We start from the raw sequence: 23083 nt of genomic DNA, 5'->3' as shown, positions 1-23083 counted from the left end.
ATGACTTCTCAAAAATAGAGTTTATCTGCAATATAAAGAAATTTCTATCACAATAATAAATATTCAAAGTAAATCACGATAATATGGAAGAACTATATTTTCATTTACATAAACAATAATCTTACATAATTAATACCTCACTACCTCAATATAAAATTAAATTAATGTACAAAATAAAAGTAAAAACTAAAAATTAGTTAAATCGTGAATTAGCTGACACTGTCGTTACTAACCCTTGCAGTATAATAGTTTTAAGAATAAATTTTCAACAACTTCACGTAACACTGGAAGGTGGTGAAGGAGGTTGGAGGATCAAGGAAGAATAATGAAATGAAAGAAGAGAAAGATGAGTGATAGTGGGGAGATGATGAATGAATAAATAGAGGACAAGACATGCAAAGTTTGGTATGGTTTAGGTGAGTATATGACCAAACCGACTTTTGTAAAATCAATTTTGGTTCACTTTTAAGTACAATAATGCATGCATGGATGGGGGTGATCGGGTGGGCGGGTGAATTTATTTTCAACACCAAATCGACTTTTGAAAAGTTGGTTTGGCCATTATTAATGTACAAATGCATGCATGCATGCATGCATGGGTGACCATTTCATCTTCTGCAACATTTTTTTTTTTGAGTCTGTTTACTCCTTTTGGGGGTCATGTGTTGAGTGAGTGACACGTTGCCAAATAGCCGGTCCATCCGTAGAAACAACCTTTTTTATTTTTTGGTTACTCACATTCGTTGTTGGGGCGCGTGTGTTGATTGGCCCATTGCTAGTGAGCCGTCCCATCAATCCGTATTTTTTATTTTTATTTTTATTTAAAAAAAAAGTTTAAATTAACTTTTGAAAATTCGGTTGGATATATTTTTTGTATTTTTTACCTATTATATTTTTATTTGTATTTTTTAAATATTTTTATAAAAAAAACTCTATTTTATTGTAAAACAAAACATCTCTGCTCACTCGTCCGGCTCAGAAGTGTGAAAATAGTCAGCCCTGACACAATGCCAGTTGTGCCTGTATATTAAAGAACCTTCCCTTCTAAAGGAAAGAAAAGAGAATTGAGGCTGCCTTTTCGGTTTTTCTTGTTTTGCAAACTCGAAGATTGGGAAGGCCCAGCCGTTTTTCTTTAACACTGCTGAGTTCTCTCTCTTCGTTTGCTTTGCGGTTGCGGTGGTAGATACCAAGAAATCAATCACAAATCAATCACCTTTTTCCTATCGGAAAATGGTAATGTCATCCGTGGGGACCAACATCAATGGCGTTTGAGTTGTTCCCTTCGGAAATGTGATTCTTCTTCTTCCTGTGACGTCGTCTCGTACTTCGCCGCATCTCCTCAACGGATCAGAGTACGGTATAATTTCATGTTTTTTCTCGCAACTCTTTTGAATCCTTTTGTTGACGTAACGGGAACTGCCCTTTCCATTAGTGCTTCCGAAGGTCTTGATTTTGGCGAATATTCTGATTTGTCGATTTGTTTTTCTTGATTTGAATGTGCTAGTGGGCTCCGGATGCTTTTTCATATTAAAGAGAAATGTGCAGGATTTGTACCCTTAAACCCAGAACCCCGGTTAATGGGACAGGGATTCAGAGCCGTTGTTTTGAATTCTTATTTTTTGCTTGGATTAGTTCTTTTTTTTTTTTTAAATTTTTTAATGTTTTTTACTCCAAGGCTGCGTTTTACTTTCTGTTCTTGCATTCTTATGTTGGAATGCACACATTCTTTAAGGCGAAAATCTTCTTCATCTCTATTTGCACTTTTTTAAGTTTTAATTTGGAGTTTTTTTTTTTTAAATAAAATTTATGCTTAATTTATTTTATCACACGGTGTTAAAGGTTTGGTTATATGACTTGTTGGCATCTATGGTTATATAATTTATATTGCATTTTATTCAAATCCAGGCTTTTTGGCCGAAAAGAAGGGTAGCTTTTTTTCGGCAAATTTTATATCATATTTGTATTTGCAAAACAATATTCAAAAGGTGTCTCCTTTTTGCGGTGCCATTGTGTTTTCATCCTTTTCAGGGATGACTGAAGTGCTTTCCATGGTATCATATTTTTCTTGAGATGTAATACCCATTTTTGTTTTGTTTTGTTTGTTTTGTTCTCGTTTTGTTTTTGTTTTTTTTTTTCATTTTACGTTCATATGGAATTTTGGATGTTGTTTAATTGGAGAAAATAAAGGAAAATGAAAATTGGAATTTATGTTTTCTTTTCTCTTTTTGTACCGATAATTATGGGTTAAATACACTTTGTTAGATTCAGAATTAGTTAAGTGAATATTTCCCTCTGTTGTTGGTTTTCTTTATAGTTCAGTTTTTGACCTCTCTCTCTTCAGCTTAAGGTGCATTTTTTCCGGATCAAATGGGACTCTTCAAAAGCTCGTCATCAGTGTGCCCTGGGAATCAGCATTGCTTGGAATGGGCTAGTTCATATTTGAAATATTGTCTTTGCAGTGTGGAAGATGAAGTTTCATTAACATTGGGTTTGGTTAGTGTCTTAAGTTGGGGTGTTGCTGAGGTTCCGCAAATCATCACAAACTATAAGGAGAAGTCGACGGAGGGACTCTCAATTGCTTTCCTGACAACATGGATAATTGGGTAATGTTTTTGATCACCTTGTTGAACTGTAATGTTATTTAAGGAAGAACCAGCACAAAATTTTTTAGTCTTTCCAGTTAGGCAGAGGAAGTAGCCCATTTGGTTTGTGATTAATTCGCTGGAGTTGTACCACTTCCAGATAGAATGTGGACCACCTAATTCTTTATCAATGCAATAAGAGCCCAGAGAGCTTTGTTCTGACAGGTTTGTCATAGCTAAGAGGTAGTACATTGTAAGGGGATTTAAAGCTCCACCCAAAATAAACACACACAAGAGACACCAAATTTTTAACGTGGTTCGGCCAATATTGCCTACATCCACGGTTGCAATGCAACAATCCACTAATCAATTGAGAACAACAATTACAAGAAGTAATTTCTCTCACAAAAGGAAGAAACATATGAAACTAATTTCTCTCTATTTTTCTCTCCTGGTGGATAAATCACTGGTTGATTCTTATTGATCCAACTGATGCATTTCCAGCAAATGCAGTCTCAAATTTAGAAGGCAAGTGGAGGAGGTAATTTTCTTCTCCCGTCAACAAAATACAACCACCTAATTTTGAAATTTCTACAGATCAACAATGGCTACAGCAGTCAAATCTAGTGTGCTTCTAGACTGGCGGTGGGATATGGAATACTTAACAATTCTCCCCCTCCATACCCACCGAAGGAGAATGCAATAGGTCATTCAAACGAGTGGACTTCTAGAAGAAATCCATTTCGGCTAGTTCCCTGCAAAGTTCAAACTTATTGTAAGGTATTACTTTTGTCATCATGTCTGAACCATTGTCATTAGTATGAATCTTCTCAAGCTCTAACAACTTTGAGTTGAGAACATTTCGTATCCAATGATACCGAACATCAATGTGTTTCGACTGTTCGTGAAAAGTAGAATTTTTGCTGAGGTGTATAGTGCTGAGGTGTATAGCACTCTGACTATTGAAAAACAAAATATGCCTCGTCTGCTTTAAACCAAGTTCGCTTATGAACTTCTTCATCCACAACATCTCTTTGCATGTCTCTGTGACAGCAATAAACTCGGCCTCAGACGTAGACAAGGCAACTCACTTTTGCAGCCTAGATTACCAAGACATAGCTCCCCCTGCAAAGGTAATCATGTAACCTGAAGTAGACTTCCTTATGTCAATATCACCGGCCATATCTTAATCAGTGTAGCCCTCAAGCACGGGCTTGCTAGTTCCAAAAACCAAACTTAATTTGGAAGTACCACGCAGATATCTTAATATCCATTGTGCTGCATTCCAATGCTCCTTTCCTGGATTGGACATAAAACGGCTCACTGTACCAACTGCGTATGCAATGTCAGGCCTGGTGCACACCATGACATACATAAGACTACCAACTACTGATGTGTAAGGAACATTTTGCATATACTCATTGTCAGCATCACTCAAGGGAGGTTGTTTCTTACTAAGTTTAAAGTAAGTAGCAAGAGGTGTACTAACCACTTTAGCTTTATCCATGTGAAATCGTTGAAGTACCTTCTCAATATACCTCTCTTGAGATAACCATAACCGCTTACTCTTCCTGTCGTGAACAATAGAAATTCCGAGAATCTGTCTCGCAGGACTCAAGTCTTTCATAACAAATGCTTTGTTCAACTCCATTTTTGACTGACTCATCCTTGAAGATTTGTGTCCAACAATAAGCATATTGTCGACATAGAGTAGCAAGATGACAAAGTCATCTTCTGAGAACCTCTGCACAAATACACAGTGATCTGAAGTAGTCTTCATGTAACCTTGTTGAGCCATAAATTGCTCCAACTCTTTGTACCACTGCCTAGGATTCTGTTTCAAGCCATATAGACTCTTATTCAACTTGCAGACATAGTCCTCCTTGCCTTTGGCAATAAAACCCTCTGGTTGCTCCATATATATCTCTTCCATCAATTCACCATGAAGGAAAGTTGTCTTCACACTCATCTGCTCAACCTCCAGATCAAGGTTGGCTGCCAAACCCAAAACAACTCAGATTGAAGACATTTTTACCATAGGAGAGAAAATCTCCACAAAATCTACACCTTTCTTTTGACCAAAGCCTTTGACAACAAGTCTAGCTTTGTATCGTGGATGTGAAGTGTCACTTTCGTGCTTCACCTTGTAAACCCACCGATTCTTCAAAGTTTTTCTACCCTTAGGCAATTTCACCAGCTCAAATGTATGGTTGTCCTGTAAAGATTTCATTTCATCCTCCATAACTTCAACCCACTCCGATTTCTATTCACTCTCAACTGCCTCTATGTAGCATGTAGGTTCTCCCCCGTCAGTGAGGAGCACGTACTCTTCTGGTGAATACTGTGTGGAGGGTTGACGGTGTCTCAAACCTCGGCCCAATGGAACAGCTGGCTCTTCAGTAGGAACCTCTTGCTGAACATCATCAGCCTCTGGTGAAATATCCATGCCCTCGGTAGTTTCGTGATCACCCTCAGCCTGATCATCTTGAACATCAACTGGCGCATCATTATGATCATTGATGCTTTCTACACCTGTTGATTGTGGAACAGGAGCTGGATTCAAATTAGTCAAAATATCGGAACTTCGAGTTTTTGATTTCTTAGCTTTTTCAATGTCTTCAATGGTTTGGTCTTCCATAAAGACAATGTCACGACTTCTAACAAGTTTTTTAGAAATATGATCATACAGTCTATTGTCAAACTCATCCTGCTTGTAACCGATGAAAATACATTGTTTGGTCTTGATGTCTAGCTTGGACCTTTCATCTTTGGGTACATGTACAAAAGCCTTGCACCCAAACACTTGCAAATGATCATAGGAAATCCTTTCCATACCACACTTTGTCAGGAACATCTGTATTCAAGGCAACAGTTGGAGATAAGTTAGTAACATAGGCAGCTGTGTGTAATGTCTCGCCCCAAAAGGAATTTGACAGCTTAGCTTCAGAAAGCAAGCATCTAACTCTTTCCATCAATGTCATGTTCATCTTCTCTGCTAAACCATTTAGTTGACGAGTTTTTGGTGGTATCCTTTGGTCTCTAATTCCTTGTTGCTTACAATAAGCATTGAATGGTCCACAGAACTCGCTACCATTATCGATGCGAACATATTTTAGTTTCTTCCCTTTTTGACGCTCAACAGAGGCTTGAAACTCCTTGAATTTGTCAAGAACCTGATCCTTGGATCTCAATGCATAGACCCACAATTTCCTAGAATAATCATCTATGAAAGTAACAAAATATGACGCACCACCAATTGTTCGTATCTTCATAGGACCACATACATCTGAATGTACCAATTCAAGTGTGTCTTGTTTCTTGGAAGGAGAATGACTCTTGAAGGAAACTCATCTCTGTTTCTCGGCAAGGCAATGAGCACATTTTCTTAACTTTGCACCTTTGAGTTGTGGAAGCAAATTCTTCTTGACTAGACAACCTAGTCCCTTCTCACTCATGTGACTGAGCCGCTTGTGCCACAAACTTTGAAGAACTAGCAACATTAATTGCGTTCACAGAGTTGGTAGAGATCGAAGCTTGCATTACATACTAGCTAGATGACTTCCTCTCTCGAGCAACGACAAGTGCTCCTTTTGAGAGCTTCCACTGGCCATTACAAAAAGTATAACAGTACTCATCATCATCAAGCCTCCCAGTCGATATCAAGTGCAATCGAATGTCTGGTACATGCCGAACATCTTTGAGAATCAAGCCTGTTGTCAGTGTTCAAACAAATTGGTCCAATACCAACAACCTTTGACAGTTCGTCGTTGCCCATCTTTAACACCCCAAAATCACCGGGAGTGTAAGATGTGAAAAATTCCCTCCTTGATGTGACATGGAAGGAAGCACTAGTATCAATGACCCATCCAATTTCGTTGGATGCTAAATTGATATTAGTCTCATCATAGACCACAACAAGGTCTGAAGTGGTGGTGGCCACATGATCATCTCTACCATCGTCTCTTCTTTCCTACTTGGTGTTTTTCGTCTTATTCTCAGCCTTCCATTGATAATATTTCTTTTTTATGTGGCCCTTCTGTACCTGGACTTGGATTTACTTCTGGCTTTATTATTTTTTTCTTGACCTCTGTTTTTACTTCTTCCCCTATTTTCTGAGATCAGAACCTTAGATTGTGACGTGGTGGCAACTTGAGCTCGTTGCCTCATTTCTTCATTTAAAACTGTGCTTCTTGCAGACTTCCACTTCACAGCACCACCGGGGGCAGAATTAGCCAAAGAAACAAGAAAACTTTCCCATGAGTTGGGCAAAGTATTCAAAAGCCACAAGCCCAAAATATCGTCATCAAATTTGACGCCAACATCGGATAATTGTTGAAAGCATCTAGTCAATTCATTCAAGTGATTGGAAATAGAACTACCTTCCTTGTATCTGAGATGCATCGCTTGATTGAGTATGAACAATTTATTGTTCCTAGTCCTTGATGCGTACAAGGCTTCCAGCTTGATCCATATGGTCCTAGCATGATTTTCGTTTTGAATATGATTCAAAACATTATCTTCAACCCATTGCCGAATGAAACAACATACCTATTCATGTTCGAATGCTCATTCATCATCGGACTTATCTTCCGGTTTTTGAGTGTCAAAAACAGGTAAATGTCATCTCTTTACAAAAAGAAGATCTTTTATCTTTCCCTTCCACTTGTGGTAGTTGGTGCCATTCAGGCAAATCATCTTGCTCATATTAGCCTCCATGATCTTGTCAAAGATCTAGCCTTTATAGAAATTTCTAGACAAAATCTTACAAATCTGAGAACACTAGTGCGTCTAGAACGTTTGAGTTTGTTGGAAACCAATCCAACCTTGCAAAAATCAGCTCAAAATTGGCTTGGTTCGGCCCAAAAACAGATTTTGGATCGGTTTGGTTCAACTTAACGGAATATTCCCCTGGCTGACAAAATATTCTAACACTGTTTGCTGATGTGGCTGAGGTGGGACCCGCTGACTGAGAGCTACGGACTCCTCCTTTCGCTGGAAAAACTTGCCGGATACTAGTTTGTAAGGGGATTTAAAGCTCCACCCAAAATAAACACACACAAGAGACCAAATTTTTAACGTGGTTCAGCCAATATTGCCTACGTCCACGGTTGCAATGTAACAATCCACTAATCAATTGAGAACAACAATTACAAGAAGTAATTTCTCTCACAAAAGGAAGAAATAGATGAAACTAATTTTTCTCTATTTTTCTCTCCTAGTGGATATCTCACTGGCTGATCCTTATTGATCCAACCAATGCATTTCCAACAAATGCAGTCTCAAATTTATAGGGCAAGTGGAGGAGATAATTTTCTTCTCCCATCAGCAAAATACAGCCTTCTAATCTTCAAATTATACAGCCACCTAATCTTGAAATTTTTACAAATCAACAATGGCTGCAGCAGTCAAATTTGGTGTGCTTCTAGACTGGTGGTGGGATATGGAATACCTAACATACATGATATATATGCCCTGTTTAAGCTTGAGAATGGGAGGGAAAGGAAACAAGATACAGTGTCGTGAGAAAGAGAAAAAGAAGCAGCAGAGTAGTCTCATGTGTCCTGTTGATGGTTTATGAAGTAATGTGATGTGTTAAATGTATATATTTTTCTTGTTGATGGATTATTCTTTGTTTTTGTCAAAGATAGGGATGTAAAAGGTTAAATTATGACAATTGTCTTATAATTTTGCTTCCTTCCGAATATTTCAAGGGAAAATTGAACTATATGAATTTCCTCTCTTTCCACCTTTTTTTTTTTTCAATATATATATATATATATATATATATATATACATATGTGTATGTTGTAATGCTTTTGTCCATTCTTATGGGAGATTGGAACTTTCTGCAAGAATTATGATTTATTGTGTCTTAAAATAAGTTGACTCTTCCTGTTTGTTCATAAAAAAATAGTCTCTGGTAAGAGTATTGTGGTGTATGCTGATACATATATCTTATTGTTTGACTGTCCTTTCTATGCAAAATATAAACATATATCTTATTGTTTGACTGTCTTTTCTATGCAAAATATATACATATATCTTATTGTTTGACTGTCCTTTCTATGCAAAATATATCAAACTTGATTAATTTTTGCTGATTGTCCTAACGCTTTAGTTGACTATGCTTTATTGTTTTAATTTAAATACTTGCCATACACATGTCAGTTATGTGATACGCATTTCATTTTCTCAATTGTGACAATTTTTTTATCTGAATTAGTTGTTTTGGTTTCCTATACACACTAATTGGTATTTTGCATTTATTGCTTCCTGTCCAGAGACCTTTTCAACCTTTTTGGCTGTTTATTGGAACCTGCAACTGTAAGTAGTTATTTTGTTTCTGATATGTGTATTTTAGATATTCCCTTTTCGGAACTATGCATATTATGTTACCTTTTACATGCTTTGAAGTGTAAATGGGTGGGAAATGTGAAAGGCTGAAAGCTGATTATTTCATTCTAAATAAGATAAGGAAGCTTCAGTGTGATAGAATGTAAAGGTTACAAACTAAAACTCATTGTCGGTCAGGCTAAGACTTGACTTGGACATGCCCTATCTTGTTCTAACTAAGGCTAAATTCCTTCTGAGGCTCTGTGTTGTCCTTTATATAACTTCCTAATTCTTTTCATTTGTTATAAAGCCATAATTGCCTATTCATCTGTTAGTGATTTATTGCTTGCATTCTGTCTTTCTTTGTACTTCCAAGCTTTGGTTGGATATGTACAGAACAAACAAAAGGACAGTATCCTATATTCTTTATGTGCATTAAAATGTTCAGGTATTTCTTCTGTTTGTTTAGTGGAAAGGCTGTGATGCAAAAGATCAAGGGGCATAGAAGGGGACAAAGATTTCAAGATTTAAAAATTATCTGTTTGGCATAGGGATGGAAGTGGCTTGATGATTTGTAAAATATGGTTATTTTGAAAGAGATGATATAGTATTATTGGCATAATGTATGGTAGATCCCTTAAAATGTCCTATTAACATTCTTATCATGAAAGAAAGGTCTAAGATTAGAACGCATTTTTGAGACACTATTTAGTATCTAGCTACATTCATTAAGTTGTTGATCCTTTAATGTGGGATGATGGTGTTAGAAGGCGGTTGCTTCTGCATTTTTTGTGCATGTCATTGTTAAGGTAATTTTTTGTTGTTAGCTTATATATATATATATTAAATATTCAGTATTTTAAAATTCAGACTATCATTAGTAGTGCTAGGTATGGGAATTGCTCATTTTTAAGGATTGTGGTGCAGGTTTGAATATGAGAATTAATCTCTTCAGAAATACGGATAATGCTGCCTCTGATACACCTTCCCAGGCCGTATAACATATGAGAACCTCATGGATTGTTTAGCCTATTTAGCTTGTACATTTTTGGGTGGTTGCATGCCTATGAAATTGAAAACCTCTTAAAAAAGGCATGATGCCACTTATTTTTAGTTATCTACATAAATAAATTTGGTGATTTGATATTTATGAAATTGCTGAGAAATTTACTAGGGAATTCCTTCTAATACCCAATTATTGATTTCAAATCACACAATACAGAATGGTTATACATTTGAACCCAAATTGTTTGGCAAAGCATTTAATGTATGGCAGTATTATGACTTGTGGATTATTTAGTATGGAATGGGGCTTGAAGTTCATTGATTGTTGGAAATTCTGAAATATAGCTTATTTTATTTGAAATTCAGGACACCAATCATGTGAATTTAGGTGTAATCCCAAGAGGGGGGTGAATTGGGTATTTTAAAAGACTTGGTCTTTAAATTCTAATTTTGAAAACGCACAACTACACAAGCACAAGCTAGGGAACAAACTGTTCAGTATTACACAACTTATCAATTTAATGTGTGGGTATCTTAACCAATTAAATATTGCCCAATTAATCTCAAGTATTTTAGTAATTCAGATATGCCAATATTTAAAACATGCACAGCAGATCGAATATGAACATAAGTGCAGAAATGTAAAGAGAGATGGAGAGAGAGAGCGCAAGCACAAAATTTTTAATGAGGTTCGGCCAAACTTGGCCTACGTCCTTGCCTTGGGCAAAACACCCAAGGATTCCACTATTCCGCTCCTTAAATTTGGACGGAACTTCTTGTTTACAATCCGCTGCGTACAAGAGGCGTAGCTTCCTCCTAATTCGCTGCTTACAAGAGGCATAGCTTCCTCCTAATCTGCTGCTTACAAGAGGCACAACTTCCTTCTTTAAATTTGCTACTTACTCGAGGCGTAGCTTCCTCACCACGGTTCACACACCGAACCGCCAATACAATAGATGAATGAAATATTCGGATACACTCAGATGCTTCTCAACAAGCTAATGTGTACAGTGAAATTCTAAACACTCTCATAAGATATAACTTGAAGCTCAAGAGAGAATATGTGTTGATCTCAGTATGATTTTTGTAATGAAAAATATATGATCTTTGTATACAAAAATGCATATGATGAGTTTTCTCAAAGATCTAAACCCAATACAATAAATCTCCAAAAATTGATTTTTCAAATAAGATGTGTATTGAAGATCTAGGGTTTTCTCAAATAGCTTTTTTAAATTCAATAGAATATGAAATCTTTGAATGAATATATGAATGTGAATGCTTCAAAGATTTATGCCCTAGGATAAATTTTTTCAAAAGATTTTTCAAATAATCTTTGGAAAACTAGGGTTCTTGCTCTCTCAATAAAATATTAAAAATAAAAATACGAGAGAAGAAATACTTTGAATGCACAAATCAAATACTTGTTTTCATCAAACCTCAATCCAAAAGATGCTTTGTAAGATGTATGCTTGAAAGCCCTTTGAAAAACTTAGAGAATGCCCAAAAGATGTTTGAATGCGATAGAGTGCAGGCAAGAGGTTCAAAAGTTGTTCAACTAGGGTTTAGGGTTTGATATTTATAAGTATTTTTGGGATCTAGGCATTTTCTATCTGTTGGATCAAAAAGAAATATTTTTATAAAAAAAATTTTGCCCGTTGCGCACTGGAGTGTCAGGCATCCCAACAGACTCGTCGACGAGTGTACACACTAGTCAACAAGTGTTCCACACTTGTTTATCGATGAGACCAGGGGATTCGTCGATGATTGGTCTGTCTGAGAAAAGCAGGGTCTCGGTAGTTTCTCGTTGACGAGGACGTGCATTAGTCAACGAGTGGCCTTCATTGATTTATCGACGAGGCCAAGGGAATCGTCGACGAGCCTCCTAGTTTTTTTTTTTCTTTTTCTGCCCCATTAATTCTCTAAAATGCAAATCTAACCTAGAACTTGTGCATATGAATATTTCATGAAAAACATGCATCCTAAGGTCAGTCTGTTGGTCATTTTTGAGCTTCCAACTATATCATGTGATCATGCATATACAAATATTATCTAAAACAATACAACTGAAATAAAACTACTTCTTCACTCACTTGCTCTTGAGTTCTCTTATGGAATGGGCCAAGATATGTGAGCTTTATGTTCCTTACGGCTTCCATTTTTCCTTTGCCATGTGTGCGTGCTTGAAGTATAAACCTGTTCAAGTGCTAAACTCATAGATGAGATATTTGTGTTTTGTCATTATCAAAACGGGATCGGACTCAAAAAGTCAACAAACCGTTTTATGCCTTGGTTTTCAAGTTAGAGGTTTAAATGTTGGGTTATGATTAGGGGCCATAAAAGTAGGGTTTTAAATTAAAGGATAAGGAAAATAGTGGTTTGGCTTATAGATAGTAGTACTGAAAATTAAAGAAGATATAGCACCATTCTTTAAAAAAACCTAACGTTGTTTGCACTAGGCTTCCACTGTGAATGTTTGAAAGAAACCACCTCTCTCTGTGGGTGGTAAGGGTTGTGTATTTATATCAATTGATAAATTACATGGGAGAGCAAATACTAGAAGGTAAATATAGAATAATCCTCATAAAGAATCCTTAAACCCCACCCCCCCCCCCCCCCCCCCGCGGCGGCGCAAGCTGAGTGTCGGATTGGAATGAACATGAAGCTTGGATCTGAAGAATTCAAAGAGAGGCCGAGACACACTTTTGGTGAAGATGTCGGCAACTTGCAAATGAGAAAGCACATATTGGGTGCAAAGTTTACTAGTGAGAACAAGTTCACAAAGAAAGTGGTAGTCTAGCTAAACATACTTGGCCTGCTTGTGAGAAACAGGATTGGAACTTAGGAAGATTGCACTCTTGTTGTCACAAAGTAGAATAGGCTGCTTCGAAAGAGGAACTTTGAGGATCATGAAGGAGATGTGTGAGCCAAATGATTTCAGCAATGGTAAGAGCCATGGCATAATATTCAGATTTACAACTGGAGCGAGAAACAGTAGGTTGTTTCTTTGCACTCCAAGATACCAATTTGTTGCCAAGATAAATATAGTAGCCAGAAGTAGAGCGACGAGTATTAGGACATCTTGCCCAGTCTGCATCTAAGTAAGCAACTAGGGTGCCAGGAGCAGCAGATGAATGCAAAGTGGGCCATAATGCAATGTGCCCTTGATGTAGCGAAGAATATGTTTGATAGCAAGGAAATGGTCTTCAGTTAGAGAATGTAGAAATTGACTGATAGAGTTGATATCATGGGCAATGTCAGGACGTGTGATAGTCAGGTTTTGGAGAGCACCAATGAGATATCTGTAAAGCGTGGGATCCGAAAACAGAGAACCATCGGCAGATAAGTTCTGGGAAACAACCATTGGGGTGGAGATTGGTTTGCTGTCAACTGAGCTTGCATGAGAATGTCTCGTGCATATTCCAGCTGAATGATAAGAAGACCATTAGCGGTGGAGGTAGCTTCAAGACCAAGGAAGTAGCTGAGAGAACCCAAGTCCTTAGTAGTGAACTTAGAATTGAGCTTGCAAGCAAAACTATCAAGAAGAGAGGAGTTATTGCCTGTAATGATGATGTCATCAACTTAGAGAAGCAAATAAATCATGTCAGATTGCTTGTGAAAAATAAAGAGTGAAGTGTCTGCGCGACTGCAATAGAAACCAAGTTGAGTGAGAAACGAGTTGAGACGTTGAAACCAGGCGCGAGGTGCTTGCTTTAAGCCATAGAGAGCTTTCTACAACTGAAAAATATGATTGGGGAAACGAGGATCAATATATCCAGGGGGTTGTTCCATATAAACATGTTCAGTGAGATGACTATTGAGGAACACATTTTTTACGTCAAATTGGTAAAGAGGCCATTTGTTTGTCGCAGAAAGAGAGAGAACAACATGAACAATGGTAGCCTTGATGACAGGGCTAAAGGTATCAGTGTAGTCAAGACCTGGTACCTACGTGTAGCCTTTGGCAACAAGACAGACTTTAAGACGCTCGATGGATTCATATGGTAAGTATATGGTCTGAAATACCCATTTGAAATCCACAATGTTGGTGTTGGCGGGTCGAGGAACTAAGGTCTAGGTACAATTACGTTGTAGAGCTTGAACTTCTTTGTCCATGGCGACAAGCCAAGCATGATTCTTAGTCACGGATTTGAATCCTTTTGGCTCAGTGGAGGCAAGAAGAGCATAAATAAGGCTAGAGGTTTTCACAAGGCCGAGATGCACTGAGTGACGGGTCTTAAAAATAACAACTTTGACCCGTGTAAGAATAGGATGGGAGCCCAATGGGGCAGTGGCAATAGGAGTGCGAGCAATGATAGACAATTCAGTGTTAGGCGGCAGAGATGGATCTGCATGAGAATTAGCTGCTTGCAAAGACTCATTCTCCAATGGCGGCAGAGATGGACCTGCATGAGAATTAGTGGCCTGCAAAGACTTATCCACTAGATTAGTACAAATAATACACGGGTTGGATCTAGATTGATAAATGTGTCGGGAGGATGGTGCAGGAGAAGGTAGGGGTATATTTGTATGGGGAAGACTGAGTTCCCGAAATTTGGAGATGTGGAGGGAGGATATGGGTTGAGCTTGGGAATTATTGTGGAAGGGGAAGTGGTTCTCATCAAATTGGGCATGTCAGGTGATATAAAGTCTAGAGGTGGTGGGGTCAAGACAGCGAAACCCTTTGTATGAGGAACTGTAACCCATAAAAATACAAGGAATACTACGAGGGGAAAATTTGTTAGTCATGTAATCACGTTAGCAAGGATAAACATGACAACCAAAGGGATGGAAGTTTTCATAATGAGGAGAGGAACCATTTAGAAGCTCAAAAGGGGACTTACCTCCGAGAAGCGGTATGGGCAAGCGGTTGATGATGTAGGTAGTAGTGCTAAAAGCGTCAACCCAGAAGTGAGTAGGAGTATGAGAATGGAAAAGGAGGGTCAGACCTATCTCAGTCGCATGATGGTGTTTCCTTTCAGCGCGACTATTTTGGGTGGGTGTACTTGGACAAGAGAGTTGATGATGAATGCCAGAGGTGCGAAGGTGTGCTTTAAAGCAGTTGCTAGTGAATTCTCCACCACCGTCACTTTGAAAGTTTTTATACGAGTAGGTTGTTGATTTTCCACAAATTTTTGAAATTAAAGAAATGTATTATAGAAATCAGATTTCAATTTCAATGGGTAAATCCAAGTGAAACGGGAAAAATCGTCAACAATAAAACATAGTATGTGTAACCCAAATTGGACTTTACAGGTGAGGGGCCCCATATATCACAATGAATAAGATCTAACACGTTTGACCATTGATGGTCATTACGAGTATAAGGCAAGCGGTGATTCTTTGCAATTTGACATGTACTACATAGTAAAGGAGATGGTAATAAAGAGGTAAGATGAAGCTGTTCTTTTTTATTCAAAAAAGAAATAACAGAATGATTTACATGTCCAAGGCGACCATGCCACAAATCATACGAAGCATGAAGAGATTTATTGCGGAGGATAGAAACAAAGGCGGAATTTCCGCATTTTAGCACATATATAAGCCACCATCTTGTCTACCGGTTGCCACCACCTTTCCCGTTTTGGCGATTCTGAACAGAGAAAAAATTATTAGTAAATGTAATAGATAATGGAAAATCAGATGTTAATTTACTAATGGACAACAAATTTTTAGTGATGTGAGGGACAATCAAAACATCTAATAGTTGAAAATTCAGGGAAGGGGAAATTTTACCAGTGTGGGTGATGGGAAGAGACGCACCATTCTCGACAATAAAACAATCCTTAACCCGTGTAGGAAGTGGATTGATCCAAGTTGGAATGGGTCAGAGTCATATAGGCTGAAGCCTTTGTATCTAAGTACCAATTTGAGGCCTCATTTCTGGACATGGAATATGATGAGGTGAGGGCTTCCGCAAGCTGAGCTTAAGGGGCATGGCCATGGTGATCATACCGTTTTCTACATCGATCTGCATAGTGATCCTCCATGCGGCATATTTAGCAATGTGGGGGATGTCATCTAGACGAGGAGCGCCCCTGTCCGCGTCCGTAGTTGCCAAGTCAGCCTTGCTGATTTCTAGAGAGGGTGAACTTCGGAGTTACCTGTGCATGGCGATGATGGGTAGGCAGTGAATGCCGCAGTGGGCAGGGCAGCAGGTTACAATGATTTTTGAAAGAGTTAAAAACTCTCCGCTTTGGGGACCAAACCGGTAAAACAGGGTAATGGGGTGAGAGCCATTTGTACTGTGGAAAAGCTCGAAGGAACCAATGTACCTTGTTTGTGTCATCAACCGATCGTCCAATGGCATGAAGTTGAGCACAGAGAGCCTTGAAGGCATGGGTGTACTCTGAAACAGACGTGGTTCCGCGTTTCATCAGTTGCAAGTCATCCTTCAGATGGATTTCACGGGCCTTGGAGCGATGGCAAAAGGTGTTTTCCAAGGTAACCCACACCTCGCGTGAAGTGGAGAGGTCCACAATTTCAGCCATGGCCTCCTCAGTTAGGGAGGACAAGAAATAGACATTTGTTTGTATTTTTCCATGCCATGTTTGGTGTTTGGTGTTTGAGAGCCCGCAGGGTCAAAACGGGGTGGGGGCTCAAGTGTTCCATCCACATGGCCGATTAGTTCTTGGCTCTCTAAGAGAGTAAGCAATTGACTTTTCCAAAGAAGATAATTGGAAGAGGAGAGTTTGATTGTAACCATGTGGATTAAGGTATTGAAAGGAAGAAGATTGGAGGAAGATTCGGCAGCCATGGCAGCGAGTCGGAGACAGCAAGGGGCAGTGGAGGTTGCTGCAGCAAGGTAAGGTGTGCCGGCTAACAAGTGTGCACGGCGGAAGTGGTGATGTTTGGAAGGCGTGTGCCTGGGCAGTGAGAGAGTAATTAATTTGTGAGATGGTGACGAGTGCAGGTGTGCACAGGCAAAGGAAATAATATTAAAGTTGGAGGTGTACGCAGGAGCAGGGGAAAAGGAATATTTAATGTGGAGAGGAGACACTCCTGCAGCGGAAATAAATATTTAATAGGATATTGAATAGTGAGAGGAGACACTCATGCGGTGGAAATGACTTTTTAATTTGTGGAGCATGGCAATTTTACAAAAGCGTGCAGCTGTAACAGAGAAGAAATATTTAAATTTAAGTTGTGATGTGTGAGTGGCAAGACGTTGTTGCTCCAAGCAGTGAAGAAAAAGAATATTTAATTGGGGAGGGAGATAGAATATGTAATGGGCTGACAATTGTTGGCTCTGATACCATGTGAATGTTTGAAAAAAACCACCTCACTTTGTGGGTGGCAAGGATTGTGTATTTATATCAATTGATAAATTACATGGGGTAATTACATGAGAGAGTAAATGCTGGAAGGTAAATACAGAGAGAGTAAATACTAGAAGGTAAATACAGAATAATCCTCATAAAGAATCCTCAACACCCACATCTCTGGGGTCTTATGGAGGGCATAATGTATGTAGTCTTACCTCCTTGCTTGTATTTCTCCTTAATTTGAAATTCTTACCTTCAGGTTTAAATGTAACACCCTTACTGCTGAGCCAAGACTCACTCTAATGTATCAAATGTTTTACTGATGCTAAATTAGACTGCGTAAGGTCTCGATAGAGCAAGGTGCTTTCCAATTGAAAAATATAAAATATCATTTTTTTTTTTTTGTGTTTCTTTCTAATTCTTTTTTAGACCTGTGTCATGTTGAGTTTGTAGGTGTGGAGTTGCCGACAGCTACACCAGCCCAGTCGCTAACTTGGACATTGAAGACCAGCGGCCACCTACTCTGCAGACTTTGCTAACATTTAGCCACCGCCCTTTGAATTTTTTGCTCTCCCTTGTGTATATATGGGCTTGCTGTGTGTGCCGTGTATATGTGTGTGTAGTGTGAGCGGTGTATGTGTGAGTTGCAGTGAGTGTTGAGTTGTGTAAGCTGCGTGAGTGAGAGTGTGTGCAGAGAGTTGCAGTAAGAGAGAGAGAAGAGAGAGACAGAGAGAGTTGAGCAGTGGCTCCTCCTTGTAATATTTCTCCCAGTATAGTGCAGTGGTGTGTGCTCCGTGGACATAGGTCGATTCGACCGAACCATGTAATTTCCGGTGTTCCAGTATGGATGTATTTGTGTTTATTCTTTGTGTGTGATTGTTGCTCCAGGATCCCTTCCTCCTAACAATTGGTATCAGAGATAGGTTGGAGTAGAATCGCCATATTGAAGAAAAATTCCCGGATTTTGAGCTTTTGTCCTGTAGCTCAAAATTTAATTTTGAGGCTACCATCGAACTCCTCTTGTCTAGACGAAGCTAACGGTGGCAACCGGAGCTTCAAACAACCACAGACGAGACCGCACGCGCTGCCAACGTACAGGGGACGTTTCCACGCGCCCAAACGTGCCTTCACGTGCCGGAGAACAGACAGAGGTTGAAGATGAGTGACGTCAGCGCCACGTCACCCGTTCACGTCAGCGCACGTCAGCTGGGACCTGCGCCCAGCTAGCCACCACATAAGTGCCACGTGGCGCAAGTAAACGGCCGTGTCAGCCGCCCACGCCATGTCAGCCCCGCCCCCATGCCATGCCAGTGCCATGTCATCGAGTGGGCCCCACAGTCACTCGCAGCAGGTGGGCCCCACAGTGCCACGTCAGCAGTGGGCCCCACGTGCCACGTCAGCAAAAGGCGCAGTTAACGGCGTCAGGGAATATTCCGTTTGTGAGGAATATTCCGTTAAAGTCGACCAGATTTGACCGAAAGTTTGACTGGGCTTTTCGAAGCCACTTTGGGTCCGTTTTTTGAACGACTTAAGCCATTTCTAGGGTTTTCGGCCGTTCTGGATCCAACCGTGCTGTCCGTTTGAGCTAATTCTGTCTCTAGATCAGCAAATCGAGATATCGAATGAAGAGAGCTTTCAGATCGAGATGTTTGACGGCACAAACTTCGGTTTCTGGAAAATGCAGATTGAAGACTATTTGTTTGGTAAAGAGTTGCACTTACCACTGATGGAGAAGCCAAAATCCATGAAGGAGAGCGAGTGAGAGTTGCTTGACCAAAAAGCCCTCGGAGCCATTAGAATGACGTTGTCAAAGTCTGTGGCATTCAATATCAAGCATATAACATCCACCAAGTCTCTGATGGATGCGCTCTCTAATATGTACGAGCAGCCTGTAGCCGCAAACAAGGTAAATCTCATGAAAAGACTATTTACGATGAGCATGTCTGCAGGTGAAAGTTTTAACAGGCATTTGAATAATTTGAACGAGTTGTCGGATCAAATCGCTTTAGTTGGGATAACGTTTGATGATGAGATTCGGGCCTTATTGATTCTCAGTCAGTTGCCTGAAAGTTGGAATGGTATTGTTACTGCCATCAGTAGCTCCGCAAAAAAATCGAAGCTTGTATACGATGAGGTCGTCATCATGATTTTGTCAGAGGAAATCAGAATGTAGTCAAATCATGACTCCACTTCGAGTTCAGCCTTGAACATGGAGAGTCGAGGCAGAGGAAACAGGCATGGACGATCAAACAACCGTGGCAGATCTAGGCCCAGGCAGTCTAAATCTAGAATTCTCAGAGGGACTCAGGACACAGGTTTCCAGAGCACAAAAGTTATTAAGTGCTGGAACTGTGGAAAAACTGGTCATCACAAGAACCAGTGTAGAAGTCAGAAGAAAGAATACGAGACGAGGGCAAAGACAGAAGCAAATATTACTTCTGAAAATGATGATTTGTTGATCTACTCTTTGGAGAGCAAAAAGGAGTCTTGGGTGTTAGACTCTGGAGCTTCATTCCATGCCACTTGCAGCAGAGATTGTTTGGAGGAGTATACATTAGGTAATTTCGGTAAAGTATATCTGAGCAATGATCAACCTTGCGACATTGCCGGTAAGGGGACAGTGAAGATCAAAATGAATGAGTCAATATGGAAACTGAGAGATGTCAGGTGTATTCTAGACTTGAGGAAGAATTTGATCTCAGTCGGTCAATTGGTAGATGAAGGTTATAACACATCTTTCATTGGTGATGAATGGAAGATTTCGAAGGGTGCATTGACAATTGCTCGAGGTAAGAAAAGTGGTACTCTTTATGTAACTCCTGATGCATGTATGTCTATTACAGTTGCTACAGGAAATGTTGATAGCAACCTATGGCATCAACGACTTCGACACCTGAGTGAGAAGGGACTCAGGGTGATGCACTCAAAGGGTAAGTGAAGTGATTTACAGTCGGTGAAGATTGACACGTGAGGATTGCATATTTGGGAAACAGAAGAGAGTCAGTTTCCTGACAAACATCAGTACCCCGAAGAAGGAGAGACTTGAGCTAGTCCATTCATATGTATAGGGACCAACAACCATTTTGTCTACAGGAGGAAAGCATTACTTCGTCACGTTTATCGATGATCATTCAAGGAAGGTATGAGTGTACTTCCTAAAGTTTAAATCTAATGTTTTTGATGCTTTTAAAAATTGGAAAGCGATGGTAGAAAACGAAACTGGTTTGAAAATCAAGAAGCTGAGAATAGATAACGGTGGAGAGTATGTTGACATCGAGTTCAAGAAATTCTGCTTTGAGCATGGTATTAGAATGGAAAGGACTGTGCCAGATACGCTTCAACACAACGGCGTAGCCAAGCGGATGAACAGAACGTTGATAGAAAAAGCCAGAAGCATGCGTATGCAGTCAGGCTTGCTAAAGATGTTTTGGGCAGATGCTGTCAACAGAGCAGCTTATTTGATTAATAGAAGTCCTTTAGTACCATTGGACTAGTTTACCAGAAGAAGTTTGGAGTAACAAAGAGGTAAGACTTTCACATTTGAAAGTTTTTGGTTGTGTTGCATATGTACATATCAATGATCATGTCAAGGATAAACTGGATCCGAAATCCTGGAAATGCACTTTCATCGGTTATGGTGGAGATGAATTTGGATACCGCATTTGGGATGATGAAAACAAAAAGGTGATCAGAAGCAGAGATGTGATTTTTGATGAAAATGTGATGTACAAAGACAGGCACAAAGCAGAATCCACCAAACCAGTTCAGAGAGAATCAACCTATGTAGATATGGATGATGTCCCAGAATGTGTCGGGACACAACATCAGAATGCCGAGAATCCTCAGGCGGAGGAACCAGTGGAGCAGATCGTCGCACCACCGCCTCCTACTCCAGCTCCAGAGCTTAGGAGATCTACTTGGCCCCATATACCAAACAAAAGGTATATTGATTACTTACTTCTTATAAATGGAGGAGAGCCCGAATGCTATGATGAAGCATGTCAGGTAGGAGATGCGAGCAAGTGGGAGCTTGTAATGAAGGACGAGATGAAGTCCCTCACCTCCAATAGAACGTGGGAACTAGCTGAGTTGCCCAAAGGTAAGAAGGTCTTTCACAACAAGTGGGTGTATAAAATCGAAGAGGAGCATGACGGCTCCAGAAGGTACAAGCCTCGGTTGGTAGTCAAAGGCTTCGAACAGAAGGAAGGGATTGACTGCACCGACATCTTTGCACCAGTTGTGAAGCTGACAACCATTAGATTAGTCCGCAGAAATCTAGCAGACAGGAAGGTGGTGACTAGAGAGAAACTGAAGTTGTGCTCAACTTCAGTTGGTATTCATGCTTGAAGACAGACATGAGCACATCATTTGCCTATACACTGGTTGAGATGCTGTCTCCGTCTTCAAGTGGGAGATTGTTGAGATTGTAGGTGTGGAGTCGCCGACAGCCGCACCAGCCCAGTCGCTAACTTGGACATTGAAGACCGGCGGTCACCTACTTAGGCAGACTTTGCTGACATTTAGCCATCGCCCTTTGAAATTTTTGCTCTCCCTTATGTATATATGGGCTTGCTGTGTGTGCAGTGTGAGCGGTGTATGTGTGAGTTGCAGTGAGTGTTGAGTAGTGTAAGCTACGTGAGTGAGTGTGTGCAGAGAGTTGCAGTAAGAGAGAGAGAAGAGAGAGACAGAGAGAGTTGAGCAGTGGCTCATCCTTGTAATATTTCTCCCACTATAGTGCAGTGGTGTGTGCTCCATGGATGTAGGTCGATTTGACCGAACCACGTAATTTCCGGTGTTCTAGTGTGGATGTATTTGTGTTTATTCTTCGTGTGTGATTGTTGCTCCAAAATCCCTTCCTCCTAACATGTCAGCCTTGAGCATAAAATATTATGAGCACAATATTCACCAAAATAGATCATTGATTCAATTAGTGTGCTTCCCAAAAAGGGAAAATCATTCGCCATAAATCACACTACTTGAGCATTTGAATGTTACGTAAGATTGAAAAGTTATTCATGTTTTTTTATGTTTGAAATTTGAAAATAGTCCATTTGAATTTTCCTCGTATTTTTGGTCATTTTCAGGATGGCATGTCATTTTTTTTTTTGTTTTTTCTCCAAATGCTCTAAATGGAGATTTACGCTTCTTTTGTTGAGATTCCTTCAATCCCTTCACCTTAGCAGCGTTTCTTTAGCATATTAAAAGACATTTGGTTGAAAGAAGTTTACAAAGTTGTTTGCTGTGTCTGAATTTTGTAAGGACCTAAGGATGATCTGATTTGAAAGGGCAATGAAGAACCATTTGATATTGACTAGGCAATGCAGAACAATTTGATATTTGGTGCCTGATGATTAAACTGGATGTTCATCTGCTGTGACTGAAACAATGTTTTTTGGGCTGAAAACTCAGAATTCTTGAAGTATCAGAATCAATTAGTGCTTGCACATGTAGTGGTTGACATGCATTCTACAGTTTGGAGCTGATTATATGCTCTCTTATTAGCCTCGTATTTATAGAGGCAAAATAAATAATCAGTAAGCTTGTTTGCATTGCTTGTCCTATCGCATGGGGCAGGTGATGGTAAATTATAGCTCCTTAAATTTTGACATGTATGAGGGAATAGGAATAGGATGAGCTAGAAAATTGGTAAGATAAAATAACCTGTTTTTGTTTTTAATAATTTGTTTTAAAATCATAGCAAGACAGTTCAACTTTCTAATTTTTAGTCTTCATTCATTTGTTCACGAAATTTTGTTGAATTTAATGTTTTTCTATTTAATTGTTCACATTTTATGATGGTCTTGAATATTGAATTTGACTAAATTATAAATGTTCAAAAATGCAAAAAAATATGACAATAGTTCTGGACAAAAGGATGGAAACTAGTGGTTAAGTGTG

The 23083-nt window shown here is 39.4% G+C and overlaps 1 protein-coding gene across 2 annotated transcripts in view; it reads left to right on the top strand.

The window, feature by feature from the left end:
- The first annotated feature begins 1017 nt into the window (after positions 1 to 1017).
- Positions 1018 to 23083, top strand: part of LOC131144484 (uncharacterized) — a 31684-nt gene continuing 9618 nt past the window's right edge. The window contains exons 1-3 of one of the 2 annotated variants that reach the window (XM_058093166.1): positions 1018 to 1357; positions 2342 to 2603; positions 8864 to 8906. In XM_058093166.1, the coding sequence (XP_057949149.1) occupies positions 2368 to 2603; positions 8864 to 8906 (279 nt within the window). In that variant the 5' untranslated portion in view covers positions 1018 to 1357; positions 2342 to 2367. The remainder of the gene's footprint in view (positions 1358 to 2341; positions 2604 to 8863; positions 8907 to 23083) is intronic. The other variant, XM_058093167.1, reaches the window with a different exon arrangement.

Source organism: Malania oleifera, chromosome 12 (genome assembly GCF_029873635.1).
Source record: "Malania oleifera isolate guangnan ecotype guangnan chromosome 12, ASM2987363v1, whole genome shotgun sequence".
Taxonomy (NCBI): Eukaryota; Viridiplantae; Streptophyta; class Magnoliopsida; order Santalales; family Ximeniaceae; genus Malania; species Malania oleifera.
The sequence above is the reverse complement of the archived record's forward strand: the minus strand, read 5'-3'. Positions and strand labels throughout refer to the sequence as shown.